At 31.3% G+C, this 22,221-nt stretch overlaps 2 protein-coding genes across 3 annotated transcripts; both read left to right on the top strand.

The window, feature by feature from the left end:
• Nucleotides 1-6: 6 nt before the first annotated feature.
• LOC130445962 (RNA polymerase II subunit B1 CTD phosphatase Rpap2) lies at nt 7-5,984 on the top strand. 2 transcript variants are annotated; one of them, XM_056781900.1, is made up of 9 exons: nt 7-296; nt 487-598; nt 1,345-1,509; nt 1,567-1,691; nt 3,016-3,170; nt 3,392-3,937; nt 3,996-4,212; nt 5,548-5,700; nt 5,752-5,984. In XM_056781900.1, exons 1-9 carry the CDS (start codon nt 223-225, stop codon nt 5,921-5,923), a joined length of 1,719 nt encoding a protein of 572 aa, XP_056637878.1. In that variant the 5' UTR covers nt 7-222; the 3' UTR covers nt 5,924-5,984. The 2 variants fall into 2 exon arrangements, with proteins under 2 accessions (XP_056637878.1, XP_056637879.1); XM_056781901.1 differs by having other exon boundaries at nt 117-296; nt 507-598; nt 5,752-5,962.
• On the top strand, nt 5,984-12,720 carry LOC130445961 (guanine nucleotide-binding protein-like 1). Its single transcript, XM_056781899.1, has 7 exons — nt 5,984-7,143; nt 8,083-8,408; nt 8,478-8,618; nt 9,381-9,591; nt 9,646-10,152; nt 10,967-11,191; nt 12,442-12,720. The coding sequence occupies exons 1-7, from the start codon at nt 7,062-7,064 to the stop codon at nt 12,669-12,671; spliced, it is 1,722 nt and encodes a 573-aa protein (XP_056637877.1). The 5' UTR covers nt 5,984-7,061; the 3' UTR covers nt 12,672-12,720.
• The last annotated feature ends 9,501 nt before the right edge of the window (nt 12,721-22,221 follow it).

Here is a 22,221-nt window from a genome sequence, read left to right as displayed (position 1 = left end):
AATGACGTTCTTGCCACGAACATGATGATCGTAGGAACGCCCAAAAGAGTATATCAGGTGCCGTGAACGTTTAGTGGAATGCCCCTATAGTAATTACCACAGAACATACCATTGGTATATCTGTGGTAATTACTGTCTAACAGGGTATATATTAGTAAGAAATGTCATTGGGACTTCATAAAGATAATAATAAGAAATTATAAAGATTTTCCAATTTTAAAAATGAGGGATTCGTTGGATGATTTTGTTAGATTGTCTAACAACATTAAATCCGAGGAACCGTCACGAGAAATTAAGTAAGATCTTTGTATAACAAAATTTGGGACAATGAAACTTTTTTATTATTCCATTTGAATGCATAAATAAGATACTTTATGATTTTATTATAAAAGACTATTAATCAGATTTAAAAAATTATTTTGTCAGTCTGTAGTTCGATCAATATAAGTAATGTTTTATATGTACAAGAATATTAAAATATTTTAGGAAAGAATTGTTGATTACAGCACAAAGGAAAAAAGAATGTGAAACAAGAGCTATGAAAATAGTCGAGTTCTCTATAGAAGGCAAACTTCGACCTGAAATATTCACTAAATGTGTAAGTTGAGACATATACAATAATGAAAAACAGTGTGGTTTTTTTGAAAAACTCATATTTCTCAGTCTCTGATAATACATTAGCATAAGAATACTTTAGTCTAAATTACATGCCACCTAATTCATTTTGAAGTTTGAAAGTTATGTAGGCATAAAAAGTATAAAAATATATTTAAATTATGATCTGGTAATCAACATTATATGTGTTTAAAATGTTCTCCATCTTCTATTTGGTAGTATCAAAGTCTGTATTTGTTCTGCAATCATAGTTGTTGAATTTGGATTTGGAATTATTAGGTTTTGTGTTACATTACTTTTTAGTAAACCCTAAAAAGTAATTGGAAAACTTTCTGACCTCTCAATTGCATCCCCTTCCCAATCTGTAATAAAAATCACCTATTAAAGCAGGAGTTTGTGGAATTGAAATGTATGTTTTACAAAGCAATTCATACAACCTTTACTTCAATAATACATAATCACAACCTAATGCCAAAATGGTGTGTCTGGATTCTCCAAAACATAAGGATGACAATTTTCAATTTGTTGTTTTGTTTCTTCAAAGAGATCTATGGTTTCTCTCGATATCTATTGTTGTAATTTGGTTCCTATTTAGAAAAAATAATTATTTAATAGTCCATTTTGACATATCTTTTATGATTGCACGAGCCTACTGTCAGCTGTTTGTTTAGCGTATGATATTTTAACTACATTTTGGAGATGATGGGGATATACGCTATTATTTTTTAGCTTCCATTTATTAACCAATCACATTATCAAGACATTGTCGAAGAAAGAGCAATCATAAAATTATGCGGCTATTCTGTTTGTGGGAAAAGTATCCCTGAAATGCCCAAAAAACAATTTTATATATCCACAAAAAATAATAAGGTTTATGATATTACAGATCGAAAGGTATGCCTTAAACAAATAATTTGATTAATTATCTTATGTTTAACCAAATTTTTCCAGAATTATTGTAGTAATTTTTGTTACAAGGCTAGTATTCACATTAAAAATCAAATAGATGATAGTCCTTTGTGGCTAAGAAAATTAGATGATATTCCAGAGTATCAATTCTTGGCAAGTAATGATGGGTAAGTATGATTAATTTACAAAGTTGTGAAATTATATCATTTACAATTAGTTGAAAGTATACTTTGAGTAACAGAGTCATAATGTTTATTTTTCTCACCATATTTTTCTGTTGAATTATTTTGACTGGTACTTTGAATGTTTTCGTTTATTCTTAGCTGAAAACAGGAAGTAATAAAAAGATTGAACATATATAAACCTAAATTTGGAAAGGAATTAGCATTCACTTCAATGTATTTGAGGATTCAGTATATAAAAAAAATTATAGCTAAGATACTGGTGCATTCATATCAATGTCATAGGGATCCTTACCTTGATTATCTCATTATTTTTATGCCTTCTATACCCAAAATGAAACTGAATAAATTTGATTAAAATAACATATTTATCATGTTATTTGGCTGTAATATTAATGATTTATTTGCTTTGTATTTATTTTGATATCATTGACTTGTTTCCTTTCTTATTCAATTGGATACAGGCTAGAAAAAAACGCAAATATAGTACCAACTTATTTATTCTTAGTCAGTTTTTTATGTTAACAATAAACCCCAGCTTGTGTGGGGAATGTAACAATATCTTGGGCACATAAATTGTTTGCTTTTTCAATTGGTTAAACTGGAATGTTGAATTGCTTCCTTCTCAAATCGAATGTATTTACTTCTAATATTTATTATACATCCTTTCTGATCATTTGGCAAAAATGACAGAAAAAAGAAGATAGATCTTACCAAATTGTACAGTATCAATGAGACACGAGCATACCACATTATGATTTTTGATTTGTTCCTCACAAGAATCCGAAAATATGCAAAGCTCTCTTACTGAACACTGCACTGAAATATTATGGATGTAATCTAAAAATAATCTAAGAACTTTATCTCTTATTTTCTTGAGGTATTGCGCTTTTATTTTATGAAAGGCTAACTCTGCCTTTGCAGTCATAACAGCTGGTAAACTCAAAAATCACGAAATTCAATAAACCTAAGTTTTGTGCTTAAAAATTCATTTTGCAAATGATGCCAGTTAGCCTAATTTTTATTTTGCGGAATTTTCAAAAGTTACCTTTGTTTTTACCACTAAATAAAAAACGCAATAAAATCTAGGGTGTTCCATTTAAAATTCAAAAGTTGATGTCGATACTGAGGAATTGGGACACCCAGTATAATTAAAAAAATCAAAAATCTACAAATTTCTTTAAATATGAAGAACTTTTATAATTAAAGTTTTTTGATAACTCTTACAGTTTTGGAGAAAAGTATATGGGTCACCTTATATTTGACATCCTGTACATATTAACACTTGAAATTTTTGTTTACATTTTAGTGGTCTACCTGGTGAATACATAGATCAAGGAATTTCCAAACCTGTAACTGAATCTACTTTTACTTCCATTGGTAAATTTACACAGTTTTCACTGTCAGATATTATTAATAAAGAACAAGGATCTGCTAAAGAACAAAACAAAGATAAACAAAGACGTAAGTCCTTGATAGATTTTTTATAATCAGCTCTTAAGCACTTAAGTAGCTAATTAAAAGCAAATTTTCTAATCTTTATAAATTCTTCAGAACCTATGTTCACTAAATGTTAGATCTGGTGATTTATGGGGAGGTTTAAAATATTGTCTTGGCTAACATTCATTTCTGCATTAGTTAATATCTATTTTTAACCAACTCAAGCTATAGTTTTCTTTTACTAGGAAATAAGAAAAAAACGTCAAGGTTGGTGAAAACGATGCAGACAATTACTGAAACAGAACAAACAGAAGAAGAAGAACAGCAACAAAATGAATCTATCAGAACAGATCTTAGTGCATTTAACCTCCAGAAGTCATCTAGTCTACCAGTGATCATTGAAAATGAAGAGAACTTCGAGAACAAACTTGACTTATCTGAAAAATCTCCATCTACATCAGATATTACCATAAAAGTCAGTTCTAAAAAATCTAAGAAAAAAATCATGAAGCCTCCCAAAGTTGATATAGAAGGTACCTTAAGGAAAGTGATAAAAGAATGGGTAACTTTGGAATCATTAATATTTTTACACGGGGAATCTAAAGTGAAAGAAATTTTGAATGAAAAAAAATTAGGTGACTGTTTTGAAAAATTGAGTATTGATAAATTGCAAACGAGCCAACAGATAAAATACATGGATATATGCAGGAGACTTCAATTACGAGAAATGGCCGATGAAAAATTTGATAACAGTTTACTTGGCAATAAATTGAAACCACTTCCAGATTATGGTAAATATAAAAGTTCAGAGAACTGAGGTTTGGTTGACTGAAAAAATTCCAATTTTAGCTAAACTAAAGCAGGAAAATAAGGATCTAAACGTTAAAGTTAAGTGTTTCTACAGTGGTGTGATGTTAGAAAAAGAAGACAGTAATTTTCCAACGAAAATTAATAAATCTGAAGAGAATAAAGATTCAGAAGATATTCCTGTTGTATTACCATTAGTGGATGTGAACTCACAAAAGGCTTTGAGAAGAAAAATATTTTTAAATGCTGTCAATAAATCGTAAGTTTCCATTTTTCTAATTTCTCATTAGATTGTTTTTATATTATATCTTTTTTCATTAAAAATGGGCCAATCACAAAGATACATAGAGAATGCAATGTGTTATTACATTTGAAAAAAAATTTATGGATTTGAAATGAAAACTGGGCTAAGTAACAAAAGTTCTTAAAATAAATGTTTACTTGTGTGTTAAGTGTCATTAACTATAATTATTAAAATAGACTATGTGACATACATGCTGAAACTATTTTAATTACCATACCAAAGATATCCAAAGCAGGATTAGGGGACTGAATTGTATGGGTTTGAACTTTATAATCAAGTTGTTGTCTTCAAAAAGTCAAGGTAAACTGGAGCTCAATAATTGTGAGTGTTAGTGTAAACAGTGTATTCTGTATGATTATCATCAACAATTCCAAAAATTCCACCTAAGTATCCCTAATGACACTATCTAGCGTCAGTTAGTGTACTAGTAGTGTAAACAGTGTGTTCTGATGATTAATACCAATGGTTCCAACTTAGCATCGCTAATGGCTCGCTCTTGCGAGAAGAGGTTTGCTGTCATACTAGTTTCGACATTAATGTGTCTCATCAGATCTGAGTAACAACCTCTTGTTAGGAGTCTCTAATCCAAACTAAAAGGAAAATCCAGGAAGCGCTTTTATTTGGTTCGTGTAGTTGAAGATTTTCCGGCAGACACATTGCTTGTTTTTGATGGACTAGAAATAATCCCTTTATCGTAGCCCTTATGCAAGCCGAGATTTGTTTGATTTTAAGGCTGCTACTAATTTAGCTTTGAACACAACCTGGACAAATTTTTCATAACCACTTGAAATTTAGCCATAGTTCTCATTGGTTATTAAATCTTGAGTACAAAAGTCCATGACTGTCATAAATAAAACACCTTAAAAATTGTCAAGAGGCATTGGCAATGTTTGGTGGAGGTCAAAGCATACAGCAGAATCTGTAGAAAGCTTATATTTTATTTACTGGGTGAGGGCCTGGGTGTCACAATGTGAGTTATGAAATAAATTCAACGTTAAAAAGATCCCGATACTAAAATAGGTCCATAAATATTTAATTTTCCTCATCAGGAGCAGCTTTAAAAAAATTGTACATCATGTTTTCACTTTTCTGGAAGTGGTTCTTATTAATATATTATTAATAGGTACTGTCAAAATTAAGTGCTAGTTTTGTAGGTACAGTTGATGAACTAAATAAAGAAGTTCAGACGTCAATATATTTTTTTTTTGTAGTTTTTGAAAAATCCTTTATTTCCCTTTTTATAAATATTGCTTTGTGTATTGGAAGAAAATTGATTTTTTCTGTTTTCAGGATGCAACAACTTCTTCAAGCATTAAGGATAAAGTTTTACAACACAATACTTTCAGATTTACAAAATTTAGTTAAAACCTTCAATCTAAATGCTGATAATATAGTGTTCCGACCTGTAATGTGGAATTATATAAGTATAATTTTAGTCCATATGTGAGATTTTTTAATTCTTGAAATATTCGTTTCTAAAATCACTGTTTTCAGGTTGTCCATTCGAGATAATAATTTAAAAGTTTTGTTAGAAGAGCAAGCATCTCGAGAGTATATTGGACATCAGTTATCAATTTTACCCAATAACGAGGTCATACTTAGTGATATTCTCAACGAGGTTTCCAATATTGATTCCTTTGTGGAAATTTATATTTCTTCGAATTAATTGTGATGTATTTTATAATTATTTATAAATAAATGAATAACTGATATTTTTGTTCATTTTTTATTGTATTTTGTTACTATATTTTCAATGATTTTCATCGAATTGTTCTGCTGTTAATAGAAATCATGAATTTATGTTTCTATTGAAACTTCTGTCAACTTTTATCTCTCAATGTGCAATGATTATAAAGTCAAGCCGTTTCTCTTTCAAAAATTTTCTTAATTTCCTAAAGCATATCTAGAACAATCGAAAATATTCTATAACCAAATAAGATTTGGAAGAAACTTTAGCTAGAAGTGATGACGGTGACCAAGAATAGAAGCCGCTTTCTTCCGACGAACTGTCAGACATTGAAAATTTTGAGAATCAACATGAAAATATTGCAGAATAATTATAATGGCTTAAAGCCCATAGTGGGCTTTACAATTTTAACTTAATAAATATGGTAATCAAATCAAGTGTTTTTTTCCTCTAAGCGTGGACAACAAATTTGTTATAAACCATTTTACACCTTCTCGTTTATTTTCCGACGAAACTTTCTGTTTCTTGTCTTTTCCTTCACTCTGGTTACTCATCTTTTTGTTTTAGGCCTGTCGCGTCTTTTATACCATCGTGATTCCATTACATCATATTGTATACTAGAGAGTTTCTTCCTTTTCTCCATACATACCCCAACTACTTAACTCGATGAACTTTGATTTTTCTTCGTCGCTGAGTTCGTCAGTTATTTCTCGGTTCGTTCATATTCTATATTATCTTCCATTAATTTTTACTGAGTTGATTGTTGCTCTGATTACCTTCCTTTCCGTTCTCAATTTCTCCTTATCATTGCTTGTTACTGTCATTATTTCAGATGAATACTTAATTATTAATCATAGTTTCGTATATATTGATCTTCGTTCATTTTCCGAGTAGTTTCAAACCATTTATTTGTGAATACAGAGTGAAAACCTGCCTCCCCAAGTACTATTTATCTGAAGGCTGCAAACTAATTTAAAAAGAAGAAAATAGGAAAATGTCAATTTCAAATTAACCTGAATTTCAAAAATAAATAAGCCGTCTTATCTATTCCAATTACTTACAACTATATATGTAATAATAATAAGTATTACATATTTGCTAAGAACATAGAACTAGAATGCCGCAAGGAAGAAGAAAAATTCCATTTAGTGGAAAAGCAAAAAAGGAACAGATTAAAGCAAAAAAACAGTCAAAAGATAGTAAGTACATTATTGAATATTTCTCTCTCATATCTCATTAATAGGCAAGATTATTATACATGTATTACTAAAGTTCAAATTTATGACTTCCTAGAATTATTATTTCCCCAATAAACTTAAGAAAAATAGAGCTTTGAATGGAATGAACTGAGGGGATTAGGTTAGTTTGTTATTGCTTTTATTTATTTCAAACTATATTGAATGGTATAAAACTAATGTGAAGGTCTGCTTTCGACAATGTTGGTTTGTCAAGTTTTATATTCAATATTTTGGGTGTTATGGTGAATGTTAGCATAATATTTAATTTTTTATAATTCCCTTTATCATCTGCTTCTGAAAGTTTTAGAATCATTAGTATGATGATATTTATACTGTACACACTATAAGTAACAATATTTCATTATTCTATTCTATCCTATTTATTATATACAAGCAATAATTCAGATTAAATATTTGATTTTTGGGTTACTCATAAATGGCCTATTTTTATGTCTGTCAAATTATTCAACAATTATCCAATTCATAAATTAAATTTGGTACAATTGAAAAGATACTGGAAAAAGTATTGTTGTGATAGTGTAAAGAGTTTTTTTGTGTAACTCGCACTGGTTCACCAATAGAAGAAAAAAATTTTTATTTCAAAAACTGTGCTTCAACGACTCCTATTGGCAAACCAGTGCGAGTACACAAAAGAACTGAAAAGCGATTTCAAAGAGCATAAAATTCCCCATAAGGTCCATCAAACTAATTTGTATTATTGTAAAAAGTAAGTATCAGAAATTTAAAAAAATTTTTGGTAAATGGTAAAACTAAAAAGTGTTTGAATACCACAGCTGTTTGTTAAAAGAAAATCAAAAACCTTTACGTAGGTATTAAGTTGCAGGTTCATTGCATATAAGTTAAAAGTTAAATTCAATATTGACTCTTTATATTTAATAGGTTTTCAGAAGAAACCATTCCTTCTAAAAAAGGATGAAGATATAGATGAAGCTTCAGTAAATGTTGAGAAAATAAACTTCCAACCTACTAAAGGTAGTGGGTCAAAACCCAACAGATATGCTTTACAATTTTTCAAAGAAAGTGCAGAAGACATAAAAAGACAAAAAGAAATTGCCAGGCATACTCTAGAATTGAAAGATGAAAAAGATTTGGAAGTAGATGGAAACCAATTTTTTGATAAGGTCTTAGATTTTCCCAAAAGACCACCTTGGGATTATAGTTTGGAAAAAACCCAGTTGGAAGCACAAGAACAACGATATTTTACAGTAAGTCTTCTATTCTCAACCACACTAATAATTTTGAAAAAATATGTTATGGATTGAACATTTTTTTAGGAATATGTAAAAGGAATTCAGGAAAAATTTGATTGGAAGGAACTAAGTTTATTTGAACTGAATATAGAAACATGGAGGCAGCTTTGGAGAGTTATTGAAATGTCTGATGTTATTTTATTTATTGTTGATATTAGATTTGCAGTAAGTTAAATCTTTGAATATTTTGATGAATCCAAACTTAGCATAGTATTTCTGCAAAATTATCTTTAAATGCCCTTTAAACTTCAAGTTTACTTCTAGAATTAGTCCTAAGCTCTTAGCAAGTTGTTTGAATACCAATATCTCACTGCCCAACATCAATATTAAATTAAATTTCATTTGCATTAGATTATGCTGAGTGGACTATTCAGGGATACGAATTCCTATTTAGGTGTGTGAGAGATACTGTCACATATATTAAGGACATATACAAGGAATAAAAGTAGGTTAACTATTGATCACTGGAGCACACCAGATACTATTTTGCTAGGCTCAGATGAACTCTGATCCCTACAAACTCTCTTGCTTTCAAGTAAGACCCACAAAAATAACAAGATATTTAATCAAATCTCAGATATTTTAGCTTTGCATAAAGTAAATCATGATCAAGCAGATCAAATACTGGAGTAATCCAAGGAGACTGATATGACAGTGCTCTTATTATGTTGTCAGTGATATTTAGCATAGCAGCTGCTGACCTATGCCTTTTACAGTATCCTGATTAATGAATGGGAAGATTATTTCATCATATTTACAAATTTTGTTATATGTTCTAAAGAATCTATGTTTGTTTTCTTGGATTAATAGTCAACTTTAGTTGACCATTAAAAAATTAGATAAATTAGTTGTATTACTTGCTGCTGGTATATAGATTATTAAGTTCAATTTTTAGTGATAAAGTGAATTGGAACTGTATTTTTTTAGGCGTTGATGTTTCCTCCATCTTTATATGATTATGTTACAAATGAACTCAAAAAAGATTTTATTCTAGTGATAAACAAAATAGATTTAGCTCCAGCAAGTTTAGTGGTAGCATGGAAACATTATTTCCAAGAAAAATTCCCAAATTTACATATTGTTATGTTTACGACTCTACCATATTATAATTTAATTGGGAAACAATCCAATATTTCAGGTACATTATAAAACGATATTTTTGGTGATTTCTAGATATAAATTTTCTTTGTAGGTCTTCAAATTCGTAGACGTAGAGGTAGAATGCGTATGGCAGCAGAAGGAGCTCAACAAATCTTGGACATTTGTAAGAAACTTACCGAAAGCAAAGTAGATCTTACTTCTTGGCAGAATAAAATCAAAACTGAAATGGATATTGAATATGATGATGAAGATGAAAAGGTCAATGTAGAAGAAGTTATTCATTTAAAAAATGTCGATACTGAATACTTTCAATATGAAAAATTTAATAAAGGTATACTAACAATAGGTTGTGTAGGTCAACCCAATGTAGGAAAATCGTCTTTATTGAATGCTTTAATGGGAAAGAAAGTGGTCAGCGTTTCAAAAACTCCAGGTCATACGAAACATTTTCAAACAATTTTTTTAACACCGAATGTTAAATTATGTGATTGTCCTGGTTTGGTTTTTCCTTCAAAAATTCCGAAACCACTGCAGGTGTTAATGGGAAGCTTTCCTATAGCTCAATTGAGACAGCCCTATACTACTATCAAGTATATAGGTAAGAATAAACTAACTAATATAATTTTTTAGTTTATTTATACAAAAACTGTATAATTAATTCACAAAATGTTATGTTAAGTGTGTATATTAGGGTACCATGTACACCAACGACCCAAAGGATCTTCCTTTCTTATTGTGATCTTTTTCTTTTTTATCATACACCCCAGGCTTAGTGCTCTGGGGTTGCATAGTGACTCACACTTCAAGAGAATGCGTAACAAAATCTTCAGGTGTCTTAGGTTGTTCTTACTTGGGCTGATTTATTGGAGGCCTAGTTAACAATCTCATAGGCATATTTATTTTCCACAGCTTCTGAAACATCAATAGGTACCTTTTACTGTACTGGTAGCTATGTGATGATAATGATGTTGATTCTACTTGGACCTTTTCAACTCTATTGTTGTCTTATTAATCTAAATAACATTCTTCAGCTTTATTCTTCTTATGAAGTCTATTAACATGGAAACTGAATCTTTCATGTATATCTTTGCCAATAGTTTTTCTAAGTGAACCTTAATATCAGGTTACATTAAAATATATACAGTAGTGTGTATTTAAGGAGTCCAATTTTTGATTAATGTAATTTTCGATTAACATTTCGCAGTACAATAATTTAAACCAATTTTCTGTAGTAACTTCTGTAAATTATTGCAATGCGAGGATCTATCAATGTCACTTATTCTTTGAAAATATTGAACTATTTTTTTCGAGTTTTGTTTATTCAGTTCCATTGTCTTGAATAAAATTATCTAATAAATTTCATCGTTCAATTGGTTTCAGTATAAACATTAAATGAAAGTTTCAATTTTTAGCAGAGAGAATAGACTTAGTTAGTTTATTGAAGATTGATCATCCGACAAATGATGATACTTGGTCAGCTATGGATGTGTGTGATGGCTGGGCTAAAAAGAAAGGATTCTATACAGCTAAAGCAGCTCGCTTGGATTCTTATCGAGCGGCTAATAGTTTATTGAGAATGGCTCTCGATGGAAAAATTTGTCTTTCTCTCAGACCACAAGGTTATACAGAACGTAAAGGTAAATTCCTCTCTCTTGCTCCTGATAAAAACTTCCGTAGGTTTGGATTAGAGTATTATATCTACTTTACTATACCCATGATTGGATTCACCTTATGCTTTGTGAAACTAACTTCATTAAAAAGTTGTTTTATTAGTTAGGAAATGGATGGACCAGGGTCTTTTAGATTATCTTGAATGAAATTGTAGCAAATATATTTGAAGCCTTACTTAGGGATCACCCAAGAAATTTACAAAATAATTTGCCTCAGACATAGTCCGTAGTAAAAAAGGATGTTGCTGAAAGAAACAAGCAAAAAAAATTAGTAGACATTATTATTAATATTACAGAAGCAAAGAAAGTGAGGAAAATAATTATAAAAGGTAACACAAAGAAATTACGGGGAATATAGTAGACAAAGAAGTCACAGAGAAAAAAATATAATATAGAAATACCGAGGAGGTTACAGAATGAAAACAGCAGAAGGTACTCTATAGAAAGTGGAAGCACATCTAGGGGTGAAAATAATAAGTAGGTAAGGTGTGGTAAGGTAAATAAGTGGTAAGTGGTCAAGATAAACGCTAAAAGCAAGAGATGAAGCAATAAACAGAGCCACACATGGGTATAAAATTTAATGAGAAACTACAAAAATTCCTAATGCAGAAAAAGGGAAAAAATCATGAAAGCAGAAACGATTTATCATAATGAAACAGACACAGGGAAAACAAAGAAGCACCATATACAGTAATGTTAAGAATAAACATTGTAAACAGACAATGTATGATAGATACAGTAGGGTCATATTCATTAATAAATGGATCTCTAGTTTTAGAATGTGAGCTAGATTCACAGATCAACTAACAGTAAAAGGAGTAACAGGACACATGAAACAGCTATAAGGATCAGCAAAATTTGCTATAGCTACAACAGAAATGAATTACAACATTTACACTGAAGTCATTGCAACAAAAGATGGAATTATTAGAAAATCAAGGTGCACTAATCTCATATAAAGGCGTACCTTCATTGGAAAATTTTATTTTCAGATTAGAAAGCTCCTTCTGTTTCTTTGGTTAATTATTTGTGTCTGAAGTATAGTTTGGGAACTCGCTCTACTACCCTTATAAGGTCGCAGCGGGTCGCTAGTTTATCAAAACAGAAATGTTATATATAAAATTGATCTTCCTATTTCTTTTATTGCACTAAATCCTTAGTTTGATACAGGAAAACTCTTCTCTCAGAATAAATGAAAATGTTGGATTTTTTTTTAGAATTTTGGTCATTTCATCCTGATATTGAAGTAGTAAAGTGGATTCAAGGTAAACATTCCGGAGCTGAGCCCAATATCGAGGAAAATATATACGAAAGTGATATTTCCGATGAATACTTACCAGATGAGAGACCTGAAGTAGAAACGAATTCTAATGAAGATAGTACTAGTGAAGATGAAGAAATTGAAACTACGGCTAATAAATTTGCAGCTTTAGGTTCAGATATATGAATCAAATTTGTTCTATTAATTTACTGAAATAAATGTTTTTTTTCGATTTCTTATTTTATTTCATTTTTTAATAGTTAATTGTCATATTTAGTGATTGACCAATTAAATTCAATGCTGTCTGAGGGGTGGGTACTTAAATAATTATACCATGTATAAGTCAGTTATAAAAGCGTCTAGGGTAGTCATCAGAATTTAATGAAAAATATAAATAACTGAGTACCTGCAGTTAAAATAGGATGTGTTAATTGAATTTTGTGAAGCTGAAAAACAAATTAATAACAAAAAGAACAAAGTTATAAATCCACAAGACTCGACAAGACTCAGAGTAACTTATGACATAAAAAGACCAAGAAATATTAAGAATATTTGGGAGAAAAATTATCAGAATAGATGAAGGAATTGAAATGAACAATACAGACTGGAGAATCCGAAATAATAAACAAATCAATGGAATACTAGGCAGATTCATTAAAGTGCAGAGGTTGATATGGTTTGGCCACATTTTTTAAAGTCATTATCAAAATATTTCATCTTCCAAAAATTATTAAAACAACTAATTCTAAAACAGAAGAGACCTAAAATCGAGAACTTCTAGATGCAAATGGTCTAAGTAATAAGAAATTGAAAAAAATTATATATTTATTTCCAATGGTTTGAAAGTTAAAATACTTTTGACTGAATACATTGGAAAAATATGATGAAGGCTGTGGAAGGCCAAGGGATCAAAAGCAAGTTTACTGTCCCTTAAAGGAGAAACTGAAGAAATCACAATTAATAAAAAAGTAAAATAAGGTGACACACTATCTGCAATGCTATTCAATATGTTGCTACAGCAGTTGCTAACTAACAATAAAGGAATCTTGAGAAACATCAGAGGTCAAATCTTATCATACGTAGAATAAACGATATGTTCTTGATTACAGGAGAAATATATTGGAAAGATGCTAAAAAACCAAGAATAGAGGAAGAAGAAATTAGGTTGAAAATAAATAGAAATTAAACGAAAATTATGAGAGATATGGTAATCAATTCAAAATGATAGGGGATTATGAGTTTGAGGAAGTACAAAACTTAAAATATCTAGAAATGATTATTAACAGTAATGGGAAATAAAAGGAAAAATAAGCAACTAAGACGCAAATAAGATTTGAAGGAGGAAAATACTAAATAAAAATACCACAATAAATATTAACAAAACAATGATAACACACAATACTATTGAAAGGCGCAGAAACAATGACAATAACGAAAAGAGAAGAAGAGGAGTTGAGTACAGCAGAACGAAAAAGAATAATAACAATATACAGATAACGTATGAATTATGAATTAAGGCAAGAGCTTGAAGGGCTGGTGAAGATACGTGAGCTTTGTCAATGATACAATGGGATCCAGGAGTTATAAGAAGAAGGAGAAGGCCTAAATTAAAGTAGTTAAAAAACTAGAGGAGAATATGAGTATAATGGGAATCAACTGATGGAAAGAAAACATTAAAGATAGTATCGGAGAATAATTAGCAACAGAGTGGAATAGACCATGGGGATTGATTCACCCCGCAAAAGGGATCCAGAAAGCTTTACGGGGCTCAACCCCACAAGGGATGTACAGCCATATATTTAGATGTTAAAGGCACAACATTGGAAATATCACAATGATGCTTGTTTTCGATGTATATAGTCAAAAAAACAATGCAATTTTAAGAAATAAATGTAAATTCAAAACTTCGTAATGTTATTATTTTGCAATATTGTGCAAATATGTAATTAGTTCCTAATGAAAAATTGATGTTAAGCGATTAAAAATATTTTGTAAATCTGATAACAAATTTGTTGCAATGTTGTTGCCTTGAATATGAGACGAAAGTGAATCGTAATTGATTTGTAACATGTTATTTATGTCTACAATTTAAAAAACAAGTTTTTAAAAGGGTATTTCGTCTGGGTTGGGTTGATGAACTTGGAATTAAAATAATACGATCCTCAAAACTGAATGTAGAACAAGTAATTAAAACATTGGATGCAGTGGGTGCAATGCCAAAATTATGAACTTGATTTTGAAACACAAAACCCACTTTCCATTTTTTGCTATGTATGCTCTGTTATGTAAGCGTCCCAAATAGGTGCCAATGGTGTTTTATATTATGTTAATAAGAAATTTAAGACGAATACAACTACAAAAGATTCTACAGAAATAGTTTGAAGAGTTATTAATAAGTATATGTAATATTTTTTCTTGATCCAGTTTTTGCGACAATTATCTAAAGGTAATAACTCCTTGGCTTTTTCTTTATATTCAGAAAATTTGTTTGACTTGAATATCTTGAAAAAATAAAGAAGGAAACCGATTAAAATTACATTGGCCGGAGCATCGCTTGACTTATTATTATGTTAGGTTGGAAACTATTCATGAGACACTCGTATATAAGGGTATACTATTCAAAAATAATATGTAATAGGATATTTTAGAGTCAAGGTGTGCCCATCATTAACCAGATGGAGTGAATTATTTGGAAACACTTTTATTTGGCATTGTATCATTTTGTTATGAGTGTAGACGTTTATAATTCTAACAAACAATCAATCATTGTTAAATTATTGTGAATTATTGTATTAATACGTTGTTTAATAATTAAATATTTAAATGAATTGTTTTCTTTTCAAGAAATAATTTTTCTAAAAGAAAAACAAATATACATTATTTATTAATATGAATGATTAACCTCGAGTAAATGTGAATGTTGTGGGTTGATTGAAATCGTTAGTTTTATCAACATAAATCTTAAGGACGAGGTTTTCAGTGGATGAATGTCATAATTAATAGAAATGTCGATATCCATATGGAGTATATGAATGAAGTCTGCCAGCAGTGCAAACCTTTATAAAAGTTTGCCTTGAAATTTTCAATTTATTTCAACCTGTCTGATATAGTTACAATGTACCGGTAAAAGAATCATGTTTCATTATTATTACGAAATATCGAACGTAACCTTTATGAATCAGCCTCAAGTATTTCGATTTAAATTATTACGATAATTCACTACAATTTGTAGAAATCATACACAGTTCATGTATTGCGTGTGATTAAATAAAAGTTATTAACTAAATTATATTAATGATAAGGTCGTGCATAAAGGTTTAAATGATTGATATAAGTAATTACACTTTCTGCTATATGATTCCTATTTAAGTAAGACAATGTTATGCATGTTTTCGTTTAAAAAGTTTATATACGTGCGAGGATTGTCCCAGAAGTACCTGGCCCAACAAAGAAAACACAAATTTTGGAAACAAATATATTTATTTTTAAACGCAATCTCCTTTTAGCTCCTTACACTTTTTGCAGCGATGTTCAATAAGTTCGATACTCTTTTTATAATAAGAATCACCAAGCTTCCCAAAATATCCATTATCTTTGACCAACGAGCCATTTTTTAGAGTCAATGAACAAAAAATAGCCCAAGAGGGCTAAATCTGGCGAATAGGATGCATGTGGTAGCTATTCAAACATTAATTTATTAATTTTGGCCATTGCCATAACAGATGTGTGAGTTGGTGAACTGTCTTGATGAAACAATACTTTCTTCTTAGCCAAATACCGCCGGTTTTGCTTGATTTGTTAACTCAAAAGTTGCATTATACTCGCCATTGATAGTTTTTTCTTTTTCGAGATAGTCAATGAAAATTATCCCACGCGCGTCTAAAAAAAGCGACGCCATGACCTTGCCTGCAGATGGAACGTTTTTCGCTTTTTTTGGAACCGGTTCTACTTTTTCAGTCCATTGTTTTGCTTGGTCTTTTATTTCGGGTGTGAAGAGATGGACCCACGTTTCATCCATGGTTATGTGTATTTCTGTGAAATTTTGTCAAGCACTCGATCGAAACATCTTCACGACGCTGTTTTTGTTCCATTGTGAGCCAACGCGGCACCCATCTTGCGCAAAGCTCTGTCATGTCCAAATTTTTGTACAATATGCAATTTATCGCACTTTTTGAAATGCATACTATGTCTGCTAGCTCGCGCACTTGCTGGCAACGATCATCCAGTACCGCTTTGTGGTTTTTCTTCAACATTTCTGGAGTCGTCACCTCATTTGGTCGACCACTGCGATACAGGATTTTGTAGGTTGTACGGCTTCGTTTAAATTCTGCTACTCAACATTTCACTTTTGATAACGAAGGAGCAGCCTCACCCAAAGTAGATATAGCTTAGTGGTATAGCATAAAAATCGACGCTAAGGGTCAAAAGTCTTTAGCAAAAAATCTATATCAAACGGAAAAGAATCTTAAATTATGAGAAGGTTTATAAATAACAGTAAAGAACATATAAGCTTAAATTCGTGAAAATATTATCGCTTTTTCTTCTATGTATAGGTATGCCGTTAACTCCTACGCTACACCGCCATTTCAATAAAAACCAACTTTTTCTTTCATTAAACTGCCCGCCCAAATCCTCCAGGAACCGCCTCCAGAGGCAACGTTTTCTTTTCTTATTTAGACTCGGCCTTTTCTATCGCTACCATGCAGGTACACTCCGTTTTCGTCTGAGAAGAAACGAAGTCCCATTGTTCGTCAGTTTAATTAACATGTTCTCTGGCAAATCGAAGGCAGGCTGCTTAGTGAGCTAGGGTTGATTTGGGTCTAGTAGCTGACATTTTGGTTTAAGGATAGCTGCATTAAATCTTCTTCTGACTGTCCATCCACTCAAAGCCACTCCCCGCGTTTCTCTCATCTCTTGTCGGACTAAGGAATTTCTAAGCGATGTGCCCGTAAGGGCATCTTTTTCTTCGGGAAGCACGTCTTCGATGAAAGGTACCAGTCTCTTTGTAACGAATTGTAAGGCACAGTTTTTGTGTCAATTTTCAAGTAGAATTCTGTTTTGTTGTTAACGGAGACGTTTGATGGCTAACTGATAGTGGTGGATCAGGTAGTTAATCTTTTATAAGGATCAGTTACTCCTAATTAGCTTTATTGTAAACAATATAAAACATAAAAAGGGTAGTTATCGATCATAACAAGTTAATATCATTAATTTTAAGATTTTACTAGGAAAAATATAATTTCGTGTCCTGTTTTCTTGCCAGTGACTTGGGATTGTAGGGGGGTCGCTTGAATCGATTTTTTTTTGCTCACGAATGTATTTACTAATCTTGAACCTCATTGCCTCGCTATCGCACGGTCGCAAAATCATCCCTTAAAGTATGAATAACTATATTACTTTTTATTAGTCTAATATTTTTATCTGGAGTGGTGATTCTTATTACGTATATAATACTCAGTAAACAATAGAGAACAAATTTATATTTGAAATTTTTATACTTGTCATTTTAAGCGCATCAAATACCTTAACTTTGACAGTTAACGCTTACTAATATGTGAAAAATTCTATTTTGTATTCATTATTTTTAGTATGAAATTTTCTCACCGAATCTGCCATGAGTTTGAATTAATCTCCATAAATTATTGCTCGGTAGCGAATTTTTGTTTTTGTAAGAAATTTGCACATCGAAAAAATTATCGGAAATAATTCAAGCTCTAAGGAGACTGTAAGTGATTATTACGTCTTAAATCATAAAATTTACTTTATTCTCTTTTCTTGATATTTGATTGACGGTAGCTATAGAATTATATTTTCTATTGATATGTACAAAAGTCATCAAAACAAAACTTACAAATAATAAAAATGGACGTTTTTGTTAATTCTTTGTTGTGTTTGTGAAAATTTTTCTTTTAAAAGTTTTTTTTTCTTTCCTTTAAAAAAAGCCAATGGTGCCTTTGTTCAAGAAGTGTTATGAAGCTTATTTTGGAATTTCTGTTGAAAACAAAGTCAAATCTTGTTTGCTATAAGTGTATTGTTTTAGTTTTGCAATGCAGTGGCGTCAACCTAAAAAATCCAGTAGACAACTGTTACTTCTGTTCACCAAAACAGATTTTGCAGAAAAATCTAAACATTACGTAAAGTATTTTAGACTATTAATAGTGTCATGCTTCTACCACATTCTCCAGACCTCCAGTGCTAAAAGGATACTCTAGTTCATCAAGTTCTACTGAGGAAAAAACGAAGGAGGCTTTTCTGATAGTGAATAGGTATTTAAGTAGTTAATCAGAGACTTTTTGGAAAAGTTATCTACTTTTTATTCAAAAGGAGATGGATTAGTGTTAGTGGACAGCATTAGGATATACGCAGCAAATACTAGGAAATAAATTATCGAGGATCCAAGTGTCTTGTATGCCTAGTTTAAATGTAGTGGATCTAATTTCAAGGTGGCAAACTAGCTATACAAAGTCTTCTTGTTTTATCTGTCGATGGGATAGCAAAGCACGTCCAGATCACTTAATGAAAACAAAACTTCTAGAATCTGGCTTTGTTGTTGGTTAGAAATATGTGAAATAGCATTTTCGTTCATTGTGACTTAAGAAAATTAGCCATTCTGCTTTAATCAGCACCAGATACATTATAAAAAAGGCATTGTTGGCTGTTTCACATCCCACTCAAAATCTCCTCAGCAATTACATCCAAAGATTAATCTCCTACTTAATGCATATCACAAACTAGGTTACAACTTGTTGAAAAAGTATTTTTTCACCCATTCAAGTTTCCTCCCAAGATAACATGGATTCATGATGATCATGGTGAAAGATTCCATCAAGAAATTGCAGTATGAAAAGCGTTATAAGGGCAGATGGGAGCCGTCCTTGCTTGCAGACTGCTGTTGAAGGATCCAAAGGGATAATTCCACTACTAACTATAAGAGAAAAGCTAATAGTTTCAAAAAATTGTGGCATTATCTATACGAAATGAAGTTATTGATGTGTAGTCTACCGCTGAATTGTGGAAATTTCAAATGACTTACAATAAATTTTGATTTTTATTATTTTCATTTCATTAGTTATTCAATAGATTCTAGATGTTTGATAATTATTATTGAGCAGTTATCAACGATTTACCTGATAGCAATAAACTATTTTTTGTTGAAATGCCGAAATGTATAAAAGCTTGAATTAATAGTAGGCAACTTTTTCAGCGGAATAAATATTTTAATGTTCAAAAAACCATAGACAAATGAAACAACTCATTAGCTGATCGCATTTACCCACCGGTCGACCAAGGTAGAAAGGATCCTGTCATATGACTACAATCCGGATAACTGAATCAGATTCCGAACAACAATGAACGTGATCCGCAATAGTTTCCAAAAATCAATCAAAAACTCACTAATAGTCATGTCTCATATTTCCTTTTGGGGATCAATCCAAATGATCCTCGACTGTTCACAACTTCGGAACAGTTCAGTACTACACCACTGGGTATTTGAAAAATTAATTATTATCTCAAAAAATATCTTGTAGGAGACGGAGAAATCCTGTAGTACAGAGAATATAAATATATTCTAAATATAGTTTATTATTATAATTTGTTTCAAGATATTGTTTTATTTTTTCTTTTTTACAAGTCTTTTTAATAAAATTTATTTTACCTGGCGCAAATAGGTATCTGTTTATTTTTATTCCATATATTTTCAAGTGGTGAACCGGTCTGTGCTATTTTTAAATGTCGGTTACGGTTAATGTGAATCTTGAAAATTTATTTGCTTATACAGAATGCGATGTCAAGTAAAACAGGGATAAGAGCTAAAAATTCGACTATATCTTTCGTCTATATAATCAAATTATATAAATAGAATGGGATTTCAAAATAATATATAGATAGAGAAAAATTAACTTCATATAGAGTATATCTATGACAGGAAACTCCTTTTCATTTCAGACACGTATTACGCAGTTATTGACTAATTAGTATGTATGGTAGATCTTTTCTCATCTTAAGAAGCAAAAAATACGACAAAAAAATACAGGGTTCGGCAATGAAACAGGAATATTTCGTAAATAATTTTATTGTTGAAAAAATATTTTTTTTGCAATTATTAATACATTAATGGGAAATAAAAGAGTAGCCATTTGATATACAATGTTAAAAAAAATAATTTTTTTTGAAAACTACAACTACTACAGCCAAACGTGCTCCGTTGACACGTTCTGCATAACTCTTCGCAGTATATCAAGTGGTATTGCTGCAATTCGTTATTTGAGGACCGGCATTATCCTGGGTGGATCAGTTCCAAACATTTTCGTTTTTAGATAACTCGATAAAAAGAAGTCGGGAGACTGAGGGGGCCAAGCGATATCCCCGTTTCGAGAAACGACACCTTTTGGGAACAAAACATTTACCGCATTCATTGAAATTTTTGCAGTGTGGCTTGTTGCACCGTCTTATTGAAAAAGTGTGTTTTCATTAACTGGAAAGCGGTGAAGTTCAGGTGTGAGGAAGTTCCGAATGATTGCAACGTATCTCTCAGAATTAACGGTAACGGCATTTTCAGCCTCATCCTCAAAAAAATACGACATTTATCGACATTGCACACCACATTGTTACTTTCTGAGTATGTAGAGGTGTTTCATGAAGCAAACGAGGGTTCTCCACCGCCCAGTTGTTAATTTGGTCATCATTTTCCTCCAACCTGGCAAGCATAAACTCACAAAATCTGAAACGCTGTTAATAATCACCCGGGTGATGAGATTGAACAGTCTGTATTTTGTACGGGTGATATCGAAGATCTTGTTGGAGTATTCTTCTCACCGATCTGTCACTTATTCTAAGGCACGTGACGCGATGGACGGTCGTTCAACGTGGACTTTCAGGGGTTCAAATCGTTCTGGCACTACCACCTCTTTTTCTAGACGTCGATCCAGTTTGCTCGAGGTTGTTTACCCGCATGGTCTGTCGTCTAAAATCCCGACGCGTTTGGATGCACTAAACTCTCGCCATGTTTATAATGAGCCTTAATTGCGTAACCGCGAGGCTCACCTGTTCATCGCTCCATTGTAGACTAAACGGCAAGGTACTCGGGTCCCGGCAGGCCTGTGACTGTCTTCCCTACCACTTCACCACGCGTTGCAAGCTCCACCCCAAATCTTCCCATTTCATTGCTCAACCCTTAATAGAGAATTCTGTAGTCTTGGTGTGTTTGTTATAGTGTATTTTTATATATGAAAGAGTAATAAAATTATCAAGCATTCGTTATTGCCCAGGTACATAAAAAATCAGTAACCTTTGTTGAAGAGGAAGTATAGAATTTAAATTATTAGCATTCATACTTTATTTGACGCATTACATTAAAGTAAACAGGGTTGGAGACAGAACACATCCTTGTCTGACTTCTTTTACTATTTTGATTTGTTGGGATAATTGTGATTCATGCTATATCGTGGTTATGCAATCGTTATAAATAAAGCCTGTATGTAATGTAACGTTTTTCGTATTTATTCATAAATTAATAAACACTATCTCTCACGTTCTAATTTATTTACACTATATACAATACACTTAACTTATAATAATTTATTTATAAATATCTCTTTAGCAATTTCTGCGATTAATTTTACTAATTCGTTTTTTAACTACGACTATTTATTTAAAACTAGTTCATTGCTCTACATAAACTTATTTATATACCAAAAATAGAATTCTACAAAGTTCTAGAACAAAAAGAAACACA

Source organism: Diorhabda sublineata, chromosome 6 (assembly GCF_026230105.1).
Source record: "Diorhabda sublineata isolate icDioSubl1.1 chromosome 6, icDioSubl1.1, whole genome shotgun sequence".
Lineage (NCBI taxonomy): Eukaryota > Metazoa > Arthropoda > Insecta > Coleoptera > Chrysomelidae > Diorhabda > Diorhabda sublineata.
Note: the sequence above shows the minus strand (reverse complement) of the source record. Positions and strands in the feature narration are given on the sequence as shown.

Coding starts and splice junctions, on each gene's coding strand:
- LOC130445961 (XM_056781899.1), top strand. CDS start 7,062: ATGCCGCAAGGAAGAAGAAAAATTCCATTTAGTGGAAAAGCAAAAAAG. Junction 8,409..8,477: donor AAGAACAACGATATTTTACA/GTAAGTCTTCTA, acceptor ACATTTTTTTAG/GAATATGTAAAAGGAATTCA. Junction 11,192..12,441: donor AGGTTATACAGAACGTAAAG/GTAAATTCCTCT, acceptor ATTTTTTTTTAG/AATTTTGGTCATTTCATCCT.
- LOC130445962 (XM_056781900.1), top strand. CDS start 223: ATGAGGGATTCGTTGGATGATTTTGTTAGATTGTCTAACAACATTAAA. Junction 1,692..3,015: donor TTCTTGGCAAGTAATGATGG/GTAAGTATGATT, acceptor TTTACATTTTAG/TGGTCTACCTGGTGAATACA. Junction 4,213..5,547: donor TTAAATGCTGTCAATAAATC/GTAAGTTTCCAT, acceptor TTCTGTTTTCAG/GATGCAACAACTTCTTCAAG.